This window comes from Neomonachus schauinslandi, chromosome 4 (assembly GCF_002201575.2).
Source record: "Neomonachus schauinslandi chromosome 4, ASM220157v2, whole genome shotgun sequence".
Taxonomy (NCBI): domain Eukaryota; kingdom Metazoa; phylum Chordata; class Mammalia; order Carnivora; family Phocidae; genus Neomonachus; species Neomonachus schauinslandi.
Genome location: NC_058406.1, coordinates 44,550,279 through 44,572,387, shown reverse-complemented (window position 1 = coordinate 44,572,387; position 22,109 = coordinate 44,550,279). Strand labels below are relative to the sequence as shown.

Below are 22,109 nucleotides of genomic sequence, written 5' to 3'. Positions count from 1 at the left end.
ATCCTGTTACTTTGCTTACTCACTATCTAGAACTGCTAGATAGCTCTAGAACAGAAGCTCTGTAAGGGCAGAAACCTTGTCTTTCACTATCATATTCCCAATGCCTACAACAGTTCCTATTAGATAGCAGGTACTCAGTAAAAATGTGTTAAATAAAAGAAAAAACAAACATAATTCCTGCTTCTAAAGAACTTGGTCTTGTGGGAGATACTAATACAAACAAATTAGCAAGTTCAAAGTAATGTCAAGGGCTTTAGAAAGGCTGACTGCTGGGGTGCCTGGGTGGCTCAGTTGGTTAAGCGACTGCCTTCAGCTCAGGTCATGATCCCAGGGTCCTGGGATCGAGTCCCACATCGGGCTCCCTGCTCGGCGGGAGGCCTGCTTCTCCCTCTCCCACTCCCCCTGCTTGTGTTCCTGCTCTCGCTGTCTCTGTCTCTGTCAAATAAATAAATAAAATCTTTATAAAAAAAAAAAAAAAAAAAAGGCTGACTGCTGTGGTACAGAGAGGATGATGCCTAACACAGACTTACAGAGTAAACAGGTTTTCTGGAGATAACTACCTGTAAAGGCTAAAATCTAAATGGTAAATTGGAATTGGAAGGGAGGTGTAGAAAAAGCTTTCTAAGTAGAGACAACAGCTGAAGGACAACAAGCAAAAGAGGATGGTGACAATAAAAGCAGAAAGAAATAGACTAAGATTATTTAGGGATAAGAGCTGCAGAACTCAATGACTGATTATATATAAAAATGAGGGAAACGGAATTAAAGATGATCCCTAAGTTTTAGGTTTAGAAAATTGCATGGATGGTATTTTTGCTCAAAACAAAACAAAAAACAGAACAGAAAGAAGTTTGGGAAAGAAAGAAAAGTTCAAGTTAGTTTCAGATGATTCAATGACTTCAGAATGGAAACATCCAATAAAGAGTTCAATAAGTGTGTTCAGGATTCAGGAGAAATATCTGGCCCAGAAATATAGTTTTGGAAATCTTTAGCACAAAGATGACAAATGACAACCATCGTAATAGATGGGGTCACCCAAAGGTGGTTCACTAACATTACACTAGCTCACAATGCTGACATGCATCAATATTTAATGGCCATGAAGATGAAGAGGCCCGTAAAAGAAAGTCTTAAGAAGACGAAAGATTCAAAGAAGAAAATCAGAAGACTGTGATGTTATAGAAACCCAGAGAATACAACATTTCAAGGTGGTGGTGGTGAACAATGTTAAAGAGCTGTCTATAGGTTGAGTAAGATAAAACTTTAAAAAGTAAGCAGGCAAAACCAGCTCTACCAAATAAAGTACTGATCTTCTGATTGGTTAAAGTGAAGTTCCCTAAGAACTATGGGGTGGGGGGGGGAACAAAGACAAAAATCTTATCAACAAATTCTAGTTCATGGGAAAGTTTGGAGTTTCCTTTGAATCCTGTTTACTCTTTTCAATTTTCTCCCAGTGGGATTTTACAATTTGATTTAATAGAGAAATCATGCAATAAATATCCTACATTCTTGGTTTTTGGTTTTCAAGCTTTACTGCTAGAGAAACTAGAGGCCCATTCTGTAACAAGGGAACTATTCTTGGCAGTTAGTCCAAGACTGCACAAAACAAACAAAACCACTAAAAGGATTAGGTCTCTCTCCCTGTTTAAATCACTAACACTGTTAGAGGCTATGTCAATAAGTTTGTTCTATAGCAAGGATACATGAGTACTTTTTCTTTTTTTTAATTCAGTCCACAATTGAAGAGGCAATCTGGCTGAATGGATTAAGCCCAAGGCTGGAAGCCAGAAGATTTAAACATTATATTCACCTCTGCTAACTACTTTCTGATCAACCCTGAGAACGTTCTACATCTCCCTCACAAAACAAAATAGCAAATAATTAAATAATTCTAAACCATAATAAGATAATTAGCCAAACCAAAATTTGAAATTATAATTAAAGAAATGAAGGCAAGAAAACACTGGTAGATATGACATCAAAAATAAGCTTTTAAATCCTCGTGACAGTTGCAACTGCTTACTGACAAAATCTGATTTGTGTTTGTAGGAACACAACAGGAACTAGGACTCATACCCTAAGTGGGCAAAATTTCTCTGGGGTCTTTCAGGCTGGCATTCTAAAAGGGATGAGGTCAAGGAACAAGGCAAATACAGAGATCTCCTCCTCCACTCTCATTCTGGCATGTGACACTTTTAGTCTGGCTTCCCAGCTTTCTCCTCTTATAGGAAGTGGCCGCTCAGTAAAGGAAGAGCAAAAAGATTTAGCTTAGAAGCCACTCAGTAACTAGAATAAAGTCATTTATCAGCATGGAGTCAAAGTTATTTATGAACTATTTCAAGTAGGAGAAAAACAGTTAAGAATCATGAAAGTGGACTGAAATATCAGCTTGTAGGCTACCTATTCCTACTTTAGGCCAATGCTCATCAAATACCAGGCATTGTATCAGTGCAAACACATCCCAACTTTAAAATTAAGGAAAATTAAGGAAACAAAGAATATGAGAGGTGAGTTACCAAGCTGGTAGATGGCATTTTAATTCTTATGCTAATCTTAAAAAACCTGCATATACATATTCTGGTTCATCTAGAATGTAGGTCCTAGACGATAAGCTTGTAATCAATCATGCACTGCCATGTTATTTTAGAGACCTCATTTCTTGTTTATGTCGATGAACAAGTGAACTTCACGTGAAGATGAAAGGACACTGACGCTCACTGTCAGAATGCACATTTCATGGTAACAGTGTGAGACCTGAGTCATCACTGCTACCCAACAGCAGACCAAGGCCCTCCAGAAAAAGCCTTCCTGAAGTTAGGCACATATTCATATTGTTGGTAAGATGCACTGAACATACCAATTTGCAACAGTTCACTAACAATAAATGTAGCTAGTATGAGTAAAGACTAAATGCATGTTCCCAATCCCAGCAATAATAACTGGATAAGCCACTCATTTAAGGATTTCAGGAATGCTCCTATATTAGTTTCCTACTGCTGCCATACTTCAAATTTGGTGGCTTAAAACAACAAAATGTATTACCTTGTAGTTTTATAGAAGTCTGACAGGTCTCACTGGGCTAAAATCAAGGTTGGCAGCAAGGCTCTAGAGGAAAATATTTGTATTTTCCAACTTTTAGAGTGCCTGCATTTCTTGGCTCATGGCCCTCTTCCTCCATCTTCAAAGTCAGCAACAGCCAGCTGAGTCCTTCTCACATTTTATCACTCTGCCCTCGCTTCACTCTCAAATCTCTTTCTCTGAGTCTTCTGACTCCCTCTTTCACTTTTAAGGACCACTGTGATTACTACTGGCACACCCAGAAAATCAAGGAAAATCTCCCTATTATAAGATCAGCTGATTAGCAACTTTAAATCCATCTAGAACTTTAATTCCCCTTTGCCATGTAATATAACATATTCAAAGATTCTGGGGATTAGGATGTCTTGGGGGAGGGGGGCATTAATCAGCCTAGCACAGCTACTATGCTAGCCTTGTCATAAGGCAAATAATGTACCTCTGGAGATTATCAAGTTGTTCCTTGTTAACACATACATCCAAAGACTGCTCACTAACAAAGTTTAGGCTAAATATAATGTCTGATTACAATGAACTAGCAAACAAAGCCTCAAAGACATTAATAATGATTTTTTTTTACAATATACTCATATGAACAGGCTTTCTCTTCAATATTATTTTAATCAAAATATAAATATGGATGTCCTACTATTAAACTAACAATGATTTGGTTTTTGAAAAACACCATATTCATCACATTATACTATAGATACTACTTTGAATTTCTTTGACTTCATTGTCTTATATTTAAATTGTGAATTTATCTTGGTTTCATAATTGTGTCAAAGCTATAAGCATATGGAGTTTATTACACCGAATTGTTTCTGTATACTTAAGTAACAATATACTAAAAATAATTAACTCAAAACCAGGGATCCACAAATTTATTTTTTCCTTAAAAGGAATTCATATAACTTTGTTTTGAGAAAGACTGGAGTACTGGAGTAAAGCATTAATAGCATGGCATTTGGAGTCAGACATGAACTCAACTACCAGCTCCACAACTTACTGGCTCTTTGATCTTGGACACGTTGCTGATACTCTTTAGATATACAATTTCTTTATTTATTAATTGAAAACAATACCTACCCTATAGGCTTATCATGAGGATAAAGTGAAATTATATATGTAAAATGCTCAACACAGCTCCTAGCCACTAGCAGGTACTCAACAAGATTAATATTTATTTTATAAAACTCTATCCAAGCTTTAAGATAAAAAGTAAAGACAATTTTCAGTGGTTAGTGTATTACGTTTTCTCAGTAAACTACAACTTTAAATGATTTCAAAGAATACTGTTACATACTCAATACCTACTTTTTCTAGCTCTAATCAATTTTAAATTATTTCTTTCAATATAATTAATCAGCTTTATCAATCTCTTCATATTATCTTTTAAGTTTGTAACTTGTCCTACCAAAAAAAAAATCCACCTGCCTTCCTAAGAGCTCTGCTATCAGTAATCACAGTAATTATTGCAGTTTTGCAAGTAATATACAATAGTGGATAATATTAAACAGTTACATTTTACCTTTTCCAAAAGAAATCACTGTAATGTTAATGAAACGAGACTAGAAAAAAATTATAAAATGAATCTAGGAACATCAAAGTCCTAAATGCCCTTCAAAGTGAATACTAGAGAAGAGTCAACGTCCAAGGCTGCATTCATCAGTTGAAAACAGTACCAATTTTGAAAAACTGACTTTTAAATTTTTTTTTTTTTTTAAGATTTTATTTACTTATTTGTCAGAGAGAGAGCACAAGCAGAGGGAGAAGCAGGCTTCCCGCTGAGCAGGGAGCCCGATGCGGGACTCGATCCTGGGACTCCAGGATCATGACCTGAGCCGAAGGCAGTCGTTTAACCAACTGAGCCACCCAGGCGCCCCAAAAACTGACTTTTAATTATAAACTAAAAGTATGCAAGAAAGGATTGATGGAGGTTAAATGAATTAATACTTGCTGAATATAAATATTAAAGATTTATACTTTCATAAAAAGTTAACTAAAGATAATTATTTGTAAATTCATAGGAAATAGTTCAAGACAGTTTCTCTTTTGCATTATCAGGTACAAAAATACTTACAGTTTGATAATATGAGGATGACGAAAGAGTTTCAGATTTTGAATTTCTCGTTTTATTTTTCCAACAACATCTAAACTGCGAATCTTCTGTCTATTTAAGATTTTAACTGCCACTTTATGGCCTGTCAATTGATGTTCTCCAACTAAAGAAAAGAAAAGGAAAAAACTTGCTGTCATAGCAACATAATCATTTATTCATTCTTCCTTCCACTAGAACCCCAAATCTCTCTACTCATATATACCACTTTTATGTCATTTATTGTATAGAACTGAAGTTTTTTTTTACTTGTTTCTTCTACTAGAGTATGCACTCCTTGAGAAAAGAAACCGCATCTTGGTCTTCTCTGTATCCTCAGTACCCAACAGGAGATGTTCATTAAATATTTGTTGAAAGGATTACTGAATTCTATATTACCACAAAAAAATAACCAAATGTGGAACATCTTTTGGATAGAGCAGACTTCACTGTGTTAATCTCTTTATTTCTTCATTTCTGGTTAATGCCAGTCATTGTATTATAGAAGAATAAATGATTGCTATAATAAATTAAAAACCTATAACTGGTTTAATTGCTATTTCATCAGAAAATATACATATAGCCTTTATTTTATGTATTTCTTTGCCTTTTCCATAAAGCCTTCCTATTTCCCCCTATTTAATGCGATCTCTACTCCTTTCAAACCCTTATGTTTACAAAGCTCATGTATTATTTATCATTTTTAGGCTACTGTAAACATTTGTGGTTTTAACAAATCATACGACATGAGCTATGAGCTCATACCCACCCCCACCTTGAGTAAGGCAGTCAGCACTCATCTGACTCTCCCAGAAGTACATAGCATAGTATTTTGTACATAATACATGCTAAATATATGTTGCATTAAATGAAACAATAGTCCTTCTCCTTTCATATAACACATTCATAGTATCCACACTATTAGTAATATCCAAATGAAAAATCCCTCCATCAGAAAACAAATTTGTCAGCCTCCCCTCCTATTTCCCTCAATTACTATTCTAAACATTGATCATTCTCCTCACAACATCTAGTCAACCCATGACTCCTTACAGCAAATTCCCCTTCCATTTCTTGGGAGAAAATGAAGTCCATAGGAGTGATTTCCTCTATCTTCAGGCTTGGTTATATCCACATCTTCTTTGCTCCAGTCTCAGATGTTTTCACCCTCCTCCTGTTCAAGGCCAATATCATCAACTTGTGGCCTTGAACTCACCCTCACCTCTTCTACACTGTCCTTATACTCAATCATTTTCTTTCCTAATAGCTCCTTTTCCTAGCCCATCAATATCCTGTCCTGCTCCCAAATCTTCCATTTACCCTGCATCTTCTTTTAGCTTTCAACATTTGTCTCACCAACATTTCTCAAAACAGTAGTGTACATTTATCGTCTGTTCCTCCTCCCTTTTCACCCTCCTAACATTACTGCTCTCTGGCTTCTGCCTCCACTCCTCTACAGAAACCAAAGGGTCACAAAAGACCCATTAATCATCAAGCCATGTATACTTTCCAGTTCTCAGATCACTGCAATAGACAACACTGATTACTCTCCCTTTTTGGTGGCACTTCTCACTCCTGGTTCTTCTACTAACTCTCAGATGGTATGCTTTATGGCTTCCACCTGTTCTTTAAAGTTTAGGGTCCCCAGGTTTCTAATATATAACCAAAATAGACCCTTAAGTGATCTAGCCCATCTCTCATAGTTTTAATTATCACCCATGTGCCAAGCACTCTGCCCTCTTCTTCAAGTTCAGGTATCTCAGTCCTAGTATTATTCCACAAACACCTCAAATTCAGCATGTTCAGAAGTAAACTCAGCATTCTCTTCCCCCTCCTCCACCAAACCTACGTCCTCAATTTCACTTGATGACACACAGCCTATATGCTAGAAATCAAAGAGGTGACAGTATCTCCTAAATATTCTCGGAATCAAGTTTTAAATCATTAAAACAAATACATTAATAACAATGACAGAAGTGACAACGACACTTATTGCTTTATTATTCTAAGTACTAACTACTCTGCTCACTCAGCCGAACAACTCTATGAAGTATTGTCCTCCATTGTAGAAATGAGAAACCTGAGGCACAGAGAAGTAACTCATAGGAGGTGATGCCCTATGAGGTGGCACAACACGTGATCTCAAGCTCCCTCACTTCAATTCACAGGAAGCAAGAAAGATCTACACATTATTATGTGTAGATTATAATAATGCCCCCAGTCAGAACAATGCAACCAGGAAATGGGCTGACCTAGGAAGAACTGAGTTTCTTGTCACTAGAGATTATTTTTACCTTTATAACTTTCTCAAGTAGTAAATTATCATCTCAAAAACTTTAGTGAAGCTTGAAAGTTATTTTACCTACATATAAAACAAATTGGGAACCATCATATCAAGTTCAAGCAATCTATCCTAACATTCCAAAATATGTGTCCAGAACTCCAGAAAAATATTACCAATTTCAGGAACTTTTTTAAATTAATTTTTTAAATTTCAGAACAATTTACATACAGTGTTATATTAATTTCAGGTGTACAATAAAGTGATTCAACAATTCTATACATTACTCAGTGCTCATCATAAGTGTACTCTTAATCCCCTTCATCTATGCCACCCAACCACCTACCCTCCATCCCTCTGGTAACCACCAGTTTGTTCTTTGTATTTAACAGTCTGTTTTGTTCTTTTTCTTTGTTCATTTGTTTCTTAAATTCCACATGAGTGAAATCATATGGTATTTGTCTTTCTCTGACTGACTTCACTTAGCATTGTATGCTCTAGATCTATCCATGTTGTTGCAAATGGCAAGATTTCATTCTTTTCTATGGCTGAATCAATTTCAGGGACTTTCTACTCAATTAAAATAACCTAAATCGTTTCTTAATGCCTGGGTAGTTTAGTACTCACCTTTGGGAATTTCAAAACCCCAAACACTTGCCTGCATGGCCTAAAAAATAGGTCTTTCTCCTCAACTCCCAGACAACCTCAATGAAAGTAACCAATGCTGCATCCCCTTGTCAATTAAAAAAAAAAAAAAGAGTTCAATTCCTCCTTCCCCATTTGATAATTGAAACTACTGACTACTGAGAACATATGTGCTCTTTCCAGATCAAAAAGATAAGAGCAAAGACTCTACCAGTCAAACAGATGGATGTTTTGTTTTTAATGCTATATGCTTAAACCAAAAAACAAAGAAACCAGAAAGTGAATGAAATTACTCAAAACAATTTAATGATGAAGTACTACTTTGCCAACAAATTCAATAAAGCTGCAGTTTTACAAAAATATACAAAATATACAAAATATACAAAATATATACAAAATATACAAAATATACAAAAATCAGTTGTGTTTCTATACACTAACAATGAACTATCAAAGGAATTAAGAAAACAATCTCACAATTGTATCAAAAGAATAAAATACTTAAGAATAAATTTAACCACAACGTGGATGGAACTAATTTAACCACAACGTGGATGGAACTAGAGGGCATTATGCCAAGCGAAATAAGTCAATCAGAGAAAGACATGTATCATATGATCTCACTGATATGAGGAATTTTTAATCTCAGGAAACACACAGGTTGCTGGAGTGGTGGGGGGTGGGAGGGATGGGGTGGCTGGGTGATAGACACTGGGGAGGGTATGGGCTATGGTGAGCGCTGTGAATTGTGTAAGACTATTGAATCACAGACCTGTACCTCTGAAACAAATAATACATTATATGTTTAAAAAAAAAAAAAAGTAGTAGGAAGGGAAAAATGAAGGTGGGGGAATCAGAGGGGGAGACAAACCATGAGAGACTATGGACTCTGAGAAACAAACTGAGGGTTCTAGGGGAGGAGGGTGGGGTGATGGGTTAGCCTGGTGATGGGTATTAAAGAGGGCACGTAGTACATGGAGCACTGGGTGTTATACGCAAACAGTGAATCATGGAACACTACATCAAAAACTAATGATGTAATGTATGGTGATTAACCTAACATAATAAAATTAAATTTAAAAAAAAAGAATAAATTTAACCAAGGAGGTGAAAGATCTATACACTGAAAATTATAAGATACTGATAAAGAAGACACAATAGATATACCACGCTCACACACATAAAAACTGATAATATTAAAATGTTTCTACAAACAAAGCAACCTACAGATTCAATGCAATCCCCATCAAAACTCTAATAGCATTTTTCAAAGAAACAGAAAAAACAATCCTAAAGTTTATATGGAACCACAAAAGACCCAAAAAGCCAAGGCAATTTTGAGAAAGAACAACAAAGCTAGAAGAATCACACTTCCCAACTTCAAACCATATTACAAAACTATAGTAATCAAAATAGTCTAATACTGGCATAAAAATAGACACACAGGTCAATGGAATAGGATTGAGAACCTATGAAAACAGGGTATCAGAGAAATACCGGCACTTCCATGTTCACTGCAGCATTCTTCACAGCAGCCAAGACATGGAACTACCTAGGTGTCTGTCAATAAATGCATAAAGATGTGATACACACACACACACACACACACATTATTATTCAACCATGAGAAAGAAGAAAGTTCTGTTTGTGACAGCATGGATGGACTTTAAGGCATTATGCCTCTGGCTTATGAAATAAGCCAAATAAAGACAAACACTGCATGGTATTGCTTATATGTGGAATCTTTAAAAAAGTCAAACTTTCTACAAGTTTGTAGAAAAGTGGAGCTTGGTAAAAGTGTACAAACTTTCACCCAGAAGATTAATAAGATCTGAGGATCTAATGTAAAACTTGGTGACTATAGTTGAAAACACTGTACAACTTGGCGCCTGGGTGGCTCAGTCGTTGAGCGTCTGCCTTTGGCTCAGGTCATGGTCCCAGGGTTCTGGGATCAAGCCCTGCATCGGGCTCCCTGCTCAGTGGGAAGCCTGTTTCTCCCTCTCCCACTCCCTCTGCTTGTGTTCCTGCTCTCGCTATCTCTCTCTCTAATAAATAAATAAAATCTTTAAAAAAAACAAAAAATAAAACATTGTATAACTTAAATTTGCTAAGAGAATTTAAATGTTCATATATATACAAATATACATCATATATAAAATATATACATGTTTATATTATTTTCATATATATTTTTACATATATAAATAAAACGCGAGATAGGTGTGTTAATTAGATGGGAGAAATCCTTTCACAATGTATACATATATCAAATCATCATGATATACACTAAATAGCTTATAATTTTATCAATCATACCTCAATAAATCTGAGAAAACCTTCTAGCTAAAAGTAATTTTTTTAAAAAAAAAGCATGACTTTATGACATCTGAGGAAATAACTGACTCATTTTTCTTTATATCTGAAGACATTTTTCCCCATGAAACACTGGAAAAGAAAGGACATTATCTCTTGAAACAGGGATGCTGATAAGTCAATTGAATATCTGATATCAAGAGTCAAATATATTGAGGGGAGTCCAGCTGGCTCAGTCAGTGGAACCTCCAACTCTTGATCTTGGGATTGTGAGTTCGAGTACCACGCTGGGTGTGGAGATTGCTTAAAAATAAAATCTTTAAAAAAAAAAAAAGAGTGAAATATATTGTGAACGCGTCTTCTTTTTGCTGAACTATATTAGTCCCTATTGCCTAATAACTTGTTAAGTGAATTAGTACTTAGTAATAATTAATTAAATCCAAATTATCTCATCATATTCTACATGAAAGCCAAAGGAATATTCCTAAAATCTTATAAGAAAAACAGATTTAAGACCAAGAATTTCTTCTGTATTATAGCCATAAACTCTTCTAGGGAAGTAACTGGAAAAAAAGGCTTGGATCCATCAGTTTTATTTCCATTAATTTATTCAGTCTAAACACATTTACTGGGTACTTTCCACATGCCAGGACTATGTTGACCAAATGCACATGAAAAGAGAGGTTTAACAGGATTCCAAATTTTACAGGGGAAGAAACATCAGCAATAAAGGAGCTAAAATAAATTCTGTATGGTATTAAATCTGTCTGCAGGCTATTAGGAATACCTTCTTTGTAAAGGGAGAACACAGATAAGAAAGAACATTTAAAAAAAATGCCAGGGATAGACAAATTTGCCATGATTTATCACGTATTCAGAGTAAATATCCAGATCAATACAAGCAATAAATGGAACAACTATTTAATGAATGCCTAGTATGGTAAGCACTGTACTAAACACTTGAGAAGTGAACAAAGTAGTTCTGTCATACCCAATATTTATCCCACCCTTCCTTCCCAGACATAAAGACTCCCAAATTACACCTGGGCACATGGCTACCCAGAGTAGAGACTGCATCCTAGCATCTCTTTTAACTAGATGTGGCCCTATCACTATATTCTGGTCAATAATATGTAAGCAGAAATGTGCCTCACAAGCTTATTCTTCATCCCCTTCTCCATCCTAAAGCCTGGAATTCCAAAGCCACCATCTTGAACCTTGAGGACAGGGCTAGGCAGGTGGGAGCAACAGCAGAGAGAAGCCCATGCTTTTGATGCCACTGGGTACAACAACATTCTGAACCACCTGCTCAGACTGTTATGAGAGCAAAATACTATCTTTTTTAAGCCACTCTTTTTTTTTTTGAAGATGTCTGCCATTCACAGCTGAAGAGAATTAATTCACTATTTTAGCATTCTTTAAAACTCAAAAGGTTTGAACTTCAAATTTCCAATTTTGCTGAACTACCATTCCTGAACTAATGGAAATAAATTCATAGCCCACACAATTTCTTGGATTAAAGAGTTCTACAAATTTACCACTCATTCGTGTTTCATTTTGCTTTTCCTAAATTACAGCCAAATTATACAAAATACTCTCTAAAGCTATGGAATTTATGGGAAAAAATCCATACTTACACTGTCTATGCTTTTTAGGATTTTACATTTGATAAGGTGAAGAGCCGTCATACAGAAGAATGAAACTGATTTATATTGTTCAAGAAGCAGAACTGGGAATAACTGGGGGACCTGGTGGTTCAGTCAGTTAAGCGTCTGCCTTTGGCTCAGGTCATGATCTCGGGGTCCTGGGATCGAGCCCCCCACTGGGCTCCCTGCTTAGTGGGGAGTTTACTTTTCCTTCTCCCTCTGCTGCTGCCGGAATCCAGCTCCAGCCAGGGTGGGTCTCTCGTAGGAAAGGACGGCGTCGGCGAATGAGGAGACACAGACACAGGGTCAGGTTGCAAGCATCTCCTCCTGACAGCCTCGGAGGAACTTTATTTATATGTTAGGATATTTTTGTTTTTCCAAATCTTAGATCATTTTCTGGATTACAGCCATAGCCTTCTTTCATTTTTCCTTTGTAATGATTAACATGACCTTTACTTATTTCTGCTTATTGGCTTTCGCTAAAACTAAAAATCAGCACGCAAAGAGAAAGGTGCTAGACAGAGCGTGACCGTCTTGCTATTTTGTTCTATAGAAACTAATTCTTCATGGAATTAGTTTCATTATGATTCCTCAGATAGGCGTAACTAAGATGAGTAGTCACTTTATCATGAAACCCCAGAAATATTCCCACAATTATAAAGATTGCCATAAACAAAATGAAAGAGAATAGCAGGAGCCAGCTGTGGAGTCTCCTGTTTTCAGGATCGTCCCCCATACTTGGGACTTTGTCAAACAGCATGAGTAGCTTGGCTCGCGCCATGCTGCTCCCCTCTGCTTGTGCTCTCCCACTCGTGCTCTCTCTGATAAAATCTTAAAAAAAAAAAAAAAACAAAGTCTTTCAACAGTCAGCTGCTCTAGGAACCCTCTCCATATCTCCCTTTTTCACCACTCCAACCTATACTGAAAATTACCCCCCCCAAAAAAATTTCCCAATTAATATAACACTGTACCCTGAGTAAAACTTTTTTTTAAAGTCATTTTACTGAGGTTTAAAATTTGCCCCTCATCTAATACCACGAATTTTTGCAAACATATATGGTCATGTAATTATCACTAAAATCAAATGTAGCTCACTTCCACCATCACATAAAAATTCCATCATACCCTTTCGTGGTTAGTCCCTTTCCTCCACCCCAAACCTTGCCAACTATTGATCTGTTTTCTGTTACTACAGTATTTTTCTGAATATTCTATAAATGAAACCATATAATATGTAGCCTTTCAACTCTGGCTTCTTTTGGGTTAATGCTTTTGAAATTCATCCACTTTTGTGGATTTTTTCTTTTTGCACATATCAGTTTATTCTATTTTATTTATTTTTAAAGATTTTATTTATTCATTTGACAGAGAGAGACACAGCAAGAGAGGGAACACAAGCAGGGGGAGTGGGAGAGGGAGAAGCAGGCTTCCCACAGAGCAGGGAGCCCAATGTGGGACTCGATCCCAGGACCCTGGGATCATGATCTGAGCCGAAGGCAGATGCTTAACGACTGAGCCACCCAGGTGCCCCAGTTTATTCTATTTTATTGCTGAGTAATGTTCCCTTGTATGTGTATCATACAATTTGTTTATCCATTCACCAGTTGATGGACATATGGGCAGTTTCCAGTTTTCGGAGATTATGAATAAGTCTGCTCTTTGTGTTTGTGGTGAGGGTGCAGAGATGAGGCCAATGTGTCTTCATTTCTTTTGGGTAGATTTCTAGGTATTGGATAGCTGGGTTGTATGGTGAAGTTTATATTTGAACTGCCAAACTGTTTCCCAGCATTGTGTACCACTTTGTATTCTCACCAGTGGTATATCTGAGTTCTAGTTCAGGGGTGCCTGGGTGGCTCAGTTGGTTAAACGTCTGCCTTCAGCTCAGGTCAAGATCCCAGAGTCCTGGGATCAAGTCCCACATTGGGCTCTTTGCCTCAGTGGGGAGCCTGCTTCTCTGTCTGCCGCTCCCCCTGCTTGTGCTCTCTTTCTCTCTCTGACAAATAAATAAAATCTTAAAAAAAAAAAAAAGTTCTATTTCATTCTTCCCAGCACTTGGTTTGTCAGCATTTTTTTTTTTTTAGCCATTTCACTAGGTGTGTAGTGACATCTCCTAATTGGCATTTCCCTAATGATTCATGCTGTTGAGCATCTTTTCATGTGTTTATCAGACATCCATATCTCTTATTTAACAAAGTGTCTGTTCGAATCTTTTGCCAATTTTTGAAAGTTTTAAGTTCCAGTTAGTTAACACACAGTGTAATACTAGTTTCAGGTGTACAGTATAGTGATTCAAAACTTCCATACATCACCCAACATTCATCAGGACAAGTGCACTCCTTAATACCCATCACCTATTTAACCTATCCCCCTACCAACCTCCCCAATGCTAACCATCAGCTTGTTCTCTATAGTTAAGAGTCTGTTTCTTGGTTTGCCTTTCTGGTTTTTTCCCCTTTGCTTGTTTGTTTTGTTTCTTAAATTCCACATATGAGTGAAATCATATACTGAGTATACCTTTTTCGCAGGCTGTGCAACACTAACATTTACTCAATTCTCAGTTCATCTCTCAATGGTAGATGGGAGGGGGCTGGAGGTCAGGTCCCCCGTAGTCTTCATCTATTGCAAGGGACAAAGCTAGTGGCAATAACTAGCAAGCCTGGAAAATGGGACACAGAGAGGTTAAGGTTTTCCCACAGTTGTTCAGCTATGAAGTGGTAAGGCCAGTATTTAAACCCAGCAGCATATACCGTCCAATACTCAAACAGAAGAAGCTCACCCATTTGTCAGGATTACCATTCGATAGATTCCTGCATTAAGTTACAGGCTGAACTAGATCAAGCCTAAGTCCCCTTCCCACTCTAAGATTTTTCTAATTATATCCCTAAGTATCATTCCAACACTGAAGGGTTTAAGTCTTTTAAGCAACTCTAGTCTCCTGATGATTTTAGTTGCCATTTCCTGGATGTTTCCCAGCTCTACATTTTTCTGGATGCACAATATGTAGGACTTCATATAACTGTGTTATGTAGTTGTAAATACATGACTGTTTTGTACAAATATAAAATTAATTTTTCAAATTTCTAATATTACTCCCAATAAAGTCTAGCATTTTTTACAAGCACAGGCCCTACAATTTCATCAAGTATAATGGGAAACACTCTTTTCCTATATATTCCATATTAATTCATAGTAACTACTTCCTCATTCAATTTTAATATATAAGATTATTACTGTATCTAGTAAAACAAAGAAAAGGAACAATTACAAAACAAAGTATTATTTTAGGTCTGAATTATGATCTGTTTCTCTGCTAGGCTCATACAAAAGCAAAGGGTTGTCACAAATGTCCCTCTGCTATAAAGGTCGTGAACATATTACATAATAATTTGAACTATGTCAGCAAAGACAAAGCTTCAGTCCATGAAAAATTTATTTAATTTTATATGCTTCACAGGCCCAATAGCTACATGTGATATTTCCTATTCCTATACAAAGTCCCTGACCTATGCACAAAATTTGTAGGTTTCTTTTTTGGCACTTGAAAAGTATTACCTCATTGGAACATGGCATGTGTAGTGCTATGCTCCCACAAAATTATTAGCCTAAACAAATAAAATCAAGTCTATCACCATGTTACTGAGTATAGCTGACGAAGTTTCCTAAAATTTTCAGGGTGCATTTGGGATGACTGGACTTAAAATTTAGGCTACAAAAATGTACACTAAATCCCTCAGGAGGGTCTCTAAGTGAAAGCACAGGAGAGGGGCGCCTGGGTGGCTCAGCTGGTTAAGCGTCTGCCTTTGGCTCAGGTCATGATCCCAGGGTCCTGGGATCGAGCCCCGCATCGGGCTCCCTGCTCCACGGGAAGCCTGCTTCTCCCTCTCCCACTCCCCCTGCTTGTGTTCCCTCTCTTGCTGTGTCTCTCTCTGTCAAATAAATAAATAAAATCTTTAAGAAAAAAAAAAAAGAAAGCACAGGAGAGACTACAAAAGAGATGGGCATCATTCTTCAACATGACTATAGGATTTTTTTTTTAAGATATTATTTATTTGACAGAGAGAGAGGGACAGACAGAGAGCACAAGCAGGGGGAGCAGCAGACCGAGAGGGAGAAGCAGGCTCTCTGCTGAGCAGGGTCCCTGATGCGGGGCTTGATCCCAGGACTCTGGGATCATGAACTGTGCCAAAGGCAGATGCTTAACTGCTGAGCCATCCAGGTGCCCCATGACTACAGGATTTAATTGCAATCCCGGTCTTTCTCAGAAGCAAGCACAAACTTCAGATAGCAAGCTCCTGTGTGATATCTAGTGGGGGTTATTTGAGGATAGTTAATGGTTCTTTCCCACTAATGTGAGGACAACTAGCAGCTATATGTCTATATATATGCACACATGCTAAATATTTTTACATACTTCATTTTAACCTTATAACAACCCCATGAGGAAATTTTATAGGAAACTGAGGCTTACAGACATTAAAATGACTAGTAATGAACAAAATCAGTATTTAAGGGGCACCTGGGTGGCTCAGTCAATTACGCAGCTGCCTTCGGCTCAGGTCATGATCTCAGGGTACTGGGATCGAGCCCCGCGTCGAGCTCTCTGCTCAGCTGGGAGTCTGCTTCTCCCTCTCCCTCTGTCCCCCCCCAACCTCTTGTGCTCTGTGTGTGTGTGTGTGTCTCAAATAAATAAAATCTTTTTTTAAAATCCGTATTTAAATCCAAGTCTGTCTGATTCTAAAACCTAGTTCATAACGATTATATACTGATTACAGAGCACACTGCGTCCCATGATTACCCAACAGATTTCACTCATGTCTAAAATAATACTATTATAAGTATTATAGAATCTATACACTATATGTAATAATGACTTGGGGTTGGGTGCAGTGGGACTCAGAATTCCAAGTTGAGATGCTAGGGACATAGTCTTCTAGTTAGAGTGGGATTTTTTTATCACCCTAGCTATAAGATTCCTTTCATGGCTCTAACAATCTTACCATGAGACCCTGAAACTGGCCCTAGGTTTAAGGAGCAAGGGGGAAACTTGGGGATACATTATGAAATATTCAGTAGCAAGAAAGATTAATCTTCTGTATACCCTCCAGGTGAAGGTAAGGCAAAACGACTGAAATAAAAAGCAAAGGGAAGATTCAAGAACTTTTCATAATGGTGTTGGACAGAAGTTCTGGGAGACAGGTCAAATTATGGTACCACACAATATGAAGGTTCCACTGATACTAGGAAGCTAGAACCTATCCTAGTATGTTCTGTGCACTTAGTTGGAAAACTGGAATGAGGAGGTATTTTGAATGATTAATAGTGGAGGCTTCATTTAGCTTCATAGATACACATAGAGTATTTATGTAGTACATAGTTAGGCATCTGCGTACCTTTCCAGTATCATCTTTCACCATTCCCTCACCTCAAATGGTATACTTTGGTCATTCAGAACCATTGTGAATTCCCCGTCAGGGCTGTGCTTTCTCTCATCTCCAAGGCTAATATATCTAGCCCATGATAAGCATTCAGTAAGTTTCAGTAGAATTTTATTGAGTACAGTAAATGAATTCAGTTAAACATGTGAACCATTTGTGTCCTTGATCACCAATCTCCAATGTTTCACTTACCCAAGTTTCATTTGTCTTTTGGCGTTTACCTCAGTACCATTCCAGTAAGGATTCCCTAAACACCACCCCCATTCCCCCCATCATTCCAACAATTCAACTGTCTGGATCAAAGGACCCTCCAATGTACAACCACAGCTCCTCTTCATGATGGCACTTAACATCAAATGCTGTAATTACCTATTTGGTTGTTGTTATTGATCTCCCTCTTTAAACCAATCAGCTCCTTCATAGGGGGGTTTGTGTCTCATTTATCTTTGTATCCCCAGCATCTGGCACAGTGCCTGACATATAACTGATGTTCAGTAACTACTTTCTGTATGGATGGAATGCATGACTGACATTAATATTTGGTTGTCTGAACATATAATTTATGTTTCATACACTACTCATATTGCAGCTTTAGAATTTGAGAGGGGAATTCAAACTGGGTGTGCTAATCTCTCATATCTGAGAAAAAACAACAAATACCTGTCAGAGAAAAAGTATTATCTATACATTTTAAGTCCAAAGGAATCCCTTGTGGTACTACATTCCAGGAGTTCCTAGATGTGGAAAAGTATTGGTAGAAGAAGAAATAACCATCAGCACCAGGACTGCATTTACTTAAAGTCTAGGCATTTCAAAAGAAATCAAATGTCTTCCAGGAAAAGAAACTTGGAAAAGAGGAGTTGTAGCTAGTCAATAAACACATGAAAAGGTGCTCAGTATTTTTAGTTACCAAGGAAATGTAAATTAAAACCACAATATAATACAATATCACAACATGCCCACCCAGCAACAATTAAAAAACAGGTAATACCAAGCCCTGGTGAAAATACAGAGTAACCGGAACTTTTCTATTGCTGGTGGGAATATAAATTACTGCAAACACCTGGGAAAAGTGTAAATTGGTGCAGAACACGCAGTAACTACTAAAACTGAACATGTATACTCTGACTCAGTGATCCACTCCTAAGTATATAACGAGCAGAAATGTATAGAGTTCTCAAGTGCTTTGAGATCTTTATAAAAAGCTCTCTATTCTGCTGGTCCATGGACTTAGGCTTTCAGCAGCAAAGATCTAAGAAATGGAAGGAAAAGTACAGGGTGCTGAGGAAAGGAACCAGAGTGGATCTCCAAAAGCAGGGTGAAAGGAGCAGACAAGTTTGGGGCTCAGGAAGTAGAGCAATTTGGAGAAAGGTGGCTATGATATCAACAGGAAGAAAGGTACTTCTCAAAGGCATATGATAATAATAATAATGAGTGCTTACAGCATACTGGGCACTTTGTATGTATGTGTGTGCCTACATGTATATTAAGTACTTTATATATATTTTCTTTTTTTTTTTTTAAAGATTTTATTTATTCATTTGAGACACAGAGAGAGAGAGAGCGAACATGAGGAGAGAGGCAGAGGGAGAGGGAGAAGCAGGCTCCCCACTGAACAGGGAGCCCAATGTGGGGCTCAATCCCAGGACCCGGAGATCATGACCTGAGCCGAAGGCAGACGCTTAACTAACTGAGCCACCCAGGCGCCCCACTTCATATACATTTTCTTATTTAAATGCTATAAGGACCTTTGTGGGGAAAACTGAGGATCACAGAACTTAAGAAATTTACCAAATTCAGGGCGCCTGGGTGGCTCAGTTGGTTAAGCGACTGCCTTCAGCTCAGGTCATGATCCTGGAGTCCCGGGATCGAGTCCCACATCGGGCTCCCTGCTCAGCGGGGGGTCTGCTTCTCCCTCTGATCCCCTTCCCTCTCGTGCTCTCTGTCTCTCATTCTCTCTCTCTCAAATAAATAAATTCTTTAAAAAAAAAAAAAGAAATTTACCAAATTCATATTAAGAAATTAATGTTAGAATTGTGATTCAAGTATCTTGCTATCTCCAAAGCTGTTCTCAAGGGGCAGAGTTTGCTCCTTTCTCATTTTTCAAGAGTTCTGTTTTTTAAAGAGTTCTGTTGCCGCTGGCAAAATGACTGGAAACAGCACTTGGACTAAAAAAAAAAAAAAAAAAAAAATACAACAAAATCCTTTTCTCAAAGACATACCATATATTCCAAATAAACTTGATTCTTTCTAATAAAACTTGATTTTTTTAAACAAAAAGTTATACTCCAGAAAAAAGAGATTCTTCTCAAATTCAAGGTCTCATAAACCTTTCATATTTAGAAAGGTTATTTCTAAATTATTTTGAACAAATGACTATGTACAAAAGACACATTTGCCTAAACATGTATCAATCACTAGCTGAGAAAAAACACTTGACCAAATTAGTAAACAACAAAAAGGATATTTCTCAAGGATATGATAATATGACAATTATTCCTGAACAGTGATTTCATACTTAAAATGTAGACTATCATCTTAAATAAGCCTTATAAGATCAAAGATTTTTTTTTTTTTTTTTTTTTTTTTTTTTAAAGATTTTATTTATTTATTTGAGACTGAGAGAATGAGATACAGAGAGCATGAGAGGGAGGAGGGTCAGAGGGAGAAGCAGACTCCCTGCCGAGCAGGGAGCCCGATGCGGGACTCGATCCAGGGACTCCAGGATCATGACCTGAGCCGAAGGCAGTCGCTTAACCAACTGAGCCACCCAGGCGCCCAAGATCAAAGATTTTTTAAAAAGCAGTATACTGTGTGTTTACAACATTGTGAAGTTCCTAAGTGTAACTCTACAAGACAAATGAAAAAACCCAAAGCTCTAATGTTATGTTAGTGGGTACCCGTTATAGTATTGTTCACAGACTCAAAATAACTTAAATAAAAATGAATGGGTACTCTAGAAAACTATAGTTGATGATTCAAAAAGTACCCGTAGTGGGACACCTGGGTGGCTCAGTCTGTTAAGCGGCTGCCTTCGGCTCAGGTCATGATCCCAGAGTCCTGGAATCGAGTCCTGAATCGGGCTCCTTGCTCAGCGGGGAGCCTGCTTCTCCCTCTCCCTGCCACTCCCCCTGCTTGTGCTCTCTCTAACAAATAAATAAAATCTTTAAAAGAAAGAAAAAAGTAGCCCTAATAATGACAAAAATCTGAAAAGTAGGAAAAAACAGTATTTCTAAAATATTTATATGATTTTGAATGTTATCTATACAGTAATATATCATGAATAGAAAAAAAGACACATATAAGAATGTGTAAAGCAGCATTATTCATAATAACCAAAATGTAAGAACTACCCACAGGCCCGTCAATATCAGAATAGATAAAAAGGGGCGCCTTGGTGGCTCAGTGGGTTAAGCATATGACTCTTGATCTCAGCTCAGGTTGTGATCTCAGGGTCGTGAGTTCAAGCTCCGCAGTGGCTCCACACTAGGTGTGGCGCCTTCTTAAAAAAAAAAAAAAAAAGAATGGATAAATAATGGCATAGTCTTAATGTAATAATATACAGCAATGAGAATTAACAAATTACAATTATATGCTGCAACTTGCAACAGACATAAACTCAAGTGAAAGAAGCCAGGCACAAATAGAACTGTTTCTACAGGGGCACCTGGGTGGCTCAGTCCTTTAAGCGTCTGCCTTTGGCTTAGGTCATGATCCCAAGGTCCTAGGATCGAGCCCCACATTGGGCTCTCTGCTCAGTGAGGAGCCTGCTTCTCCCTCTCCCTCTGCTGCTCCCCCTGCTTGTACTGCCAAATAAATAAAATGTTAAAAAACAAAAAAAACCTGTTTCTACAAAGTTTAAAAATAGGTGAAACTAATCGGATAGTAGTTACCCTTGGTGGGGGTGGAGGATGGAAATAGTAACTAAAATGGGGCCCAAATTGGGGGTTCGTGGGATGCTGGTCATTTTGTGTCTTTAGTGGTTGTATGTGCTTGTTTAGTTTGTGAATATCCATTGAGGATTTAGGTAAAAAAAAAAAAAATCACTTAGAATGTATGTACCTCTTTGTATGTGTAGTAGAGCTTAATAAAAAAGTTAAGGAAGAATGTCTGGATGACACTGTATCCATACTTAGGCTATGACAGGTCCCAGAGGCACCACATGTGTCAGCAAGCAGGGCCCCGGCAGGCAACAGCCACCCCTACTCAACTGCACCAAGAGCTTTCCCTCTGGAGTCAGGAGAGACTTCTGAGGCACAGATGTTCTGACCTCTACCATCTCCAGACTTCTGCCAAAATAACACAAGGCTCCTTTCTTCTTCACCCATGGTGAAACAAAACACAGACTCATTGCTTTTCTCCAAATTTCCTTTCCCCGAAAGCCCTTTAAAGTTCTCTAAAGGATAGTTCTGAACAGGAAGCAAAAAGACTTTATTCCTTTTTATCTACCACTGATTAAACAAGTACTACTAAGTGCTTTATATATGTCTTATTTAATTCCTGGAACTCTACAAATATTATTACACCCAGTTTACAGATGAAGAAATTAGGAATTAGACAACAGTGAGTGGCAAGATGCTATACCTGCCTGCAGTGCCCAAGCTCAAAATTCACAC

General features: G+C 37.6%; 1 protein-coding gene across 1 annotated transcript in view; it reads right to left on the bottom strand.

The window, feature by feature from the left end:
- PRKAA2 (protein kinase AMP-activated catalytic subunit alpha 2) overlaps window positions 1–22,109 on the bottom strand; it is a 64,294-nt gene that overhangs the window by 27,355 nt on the left and 14,830 nt on the right. Inside the window, exon 2 of the mRNA XM_021683942.2 lies at window positions 5,159–5,300. Coding sequence (XP_021539617.1) covers window positions 5,159–5,300 — 142 coding nt within the window. The remainder of the gene's footprint in view (window positions 1–5,158; window positions 5,301–22,109) is intronic.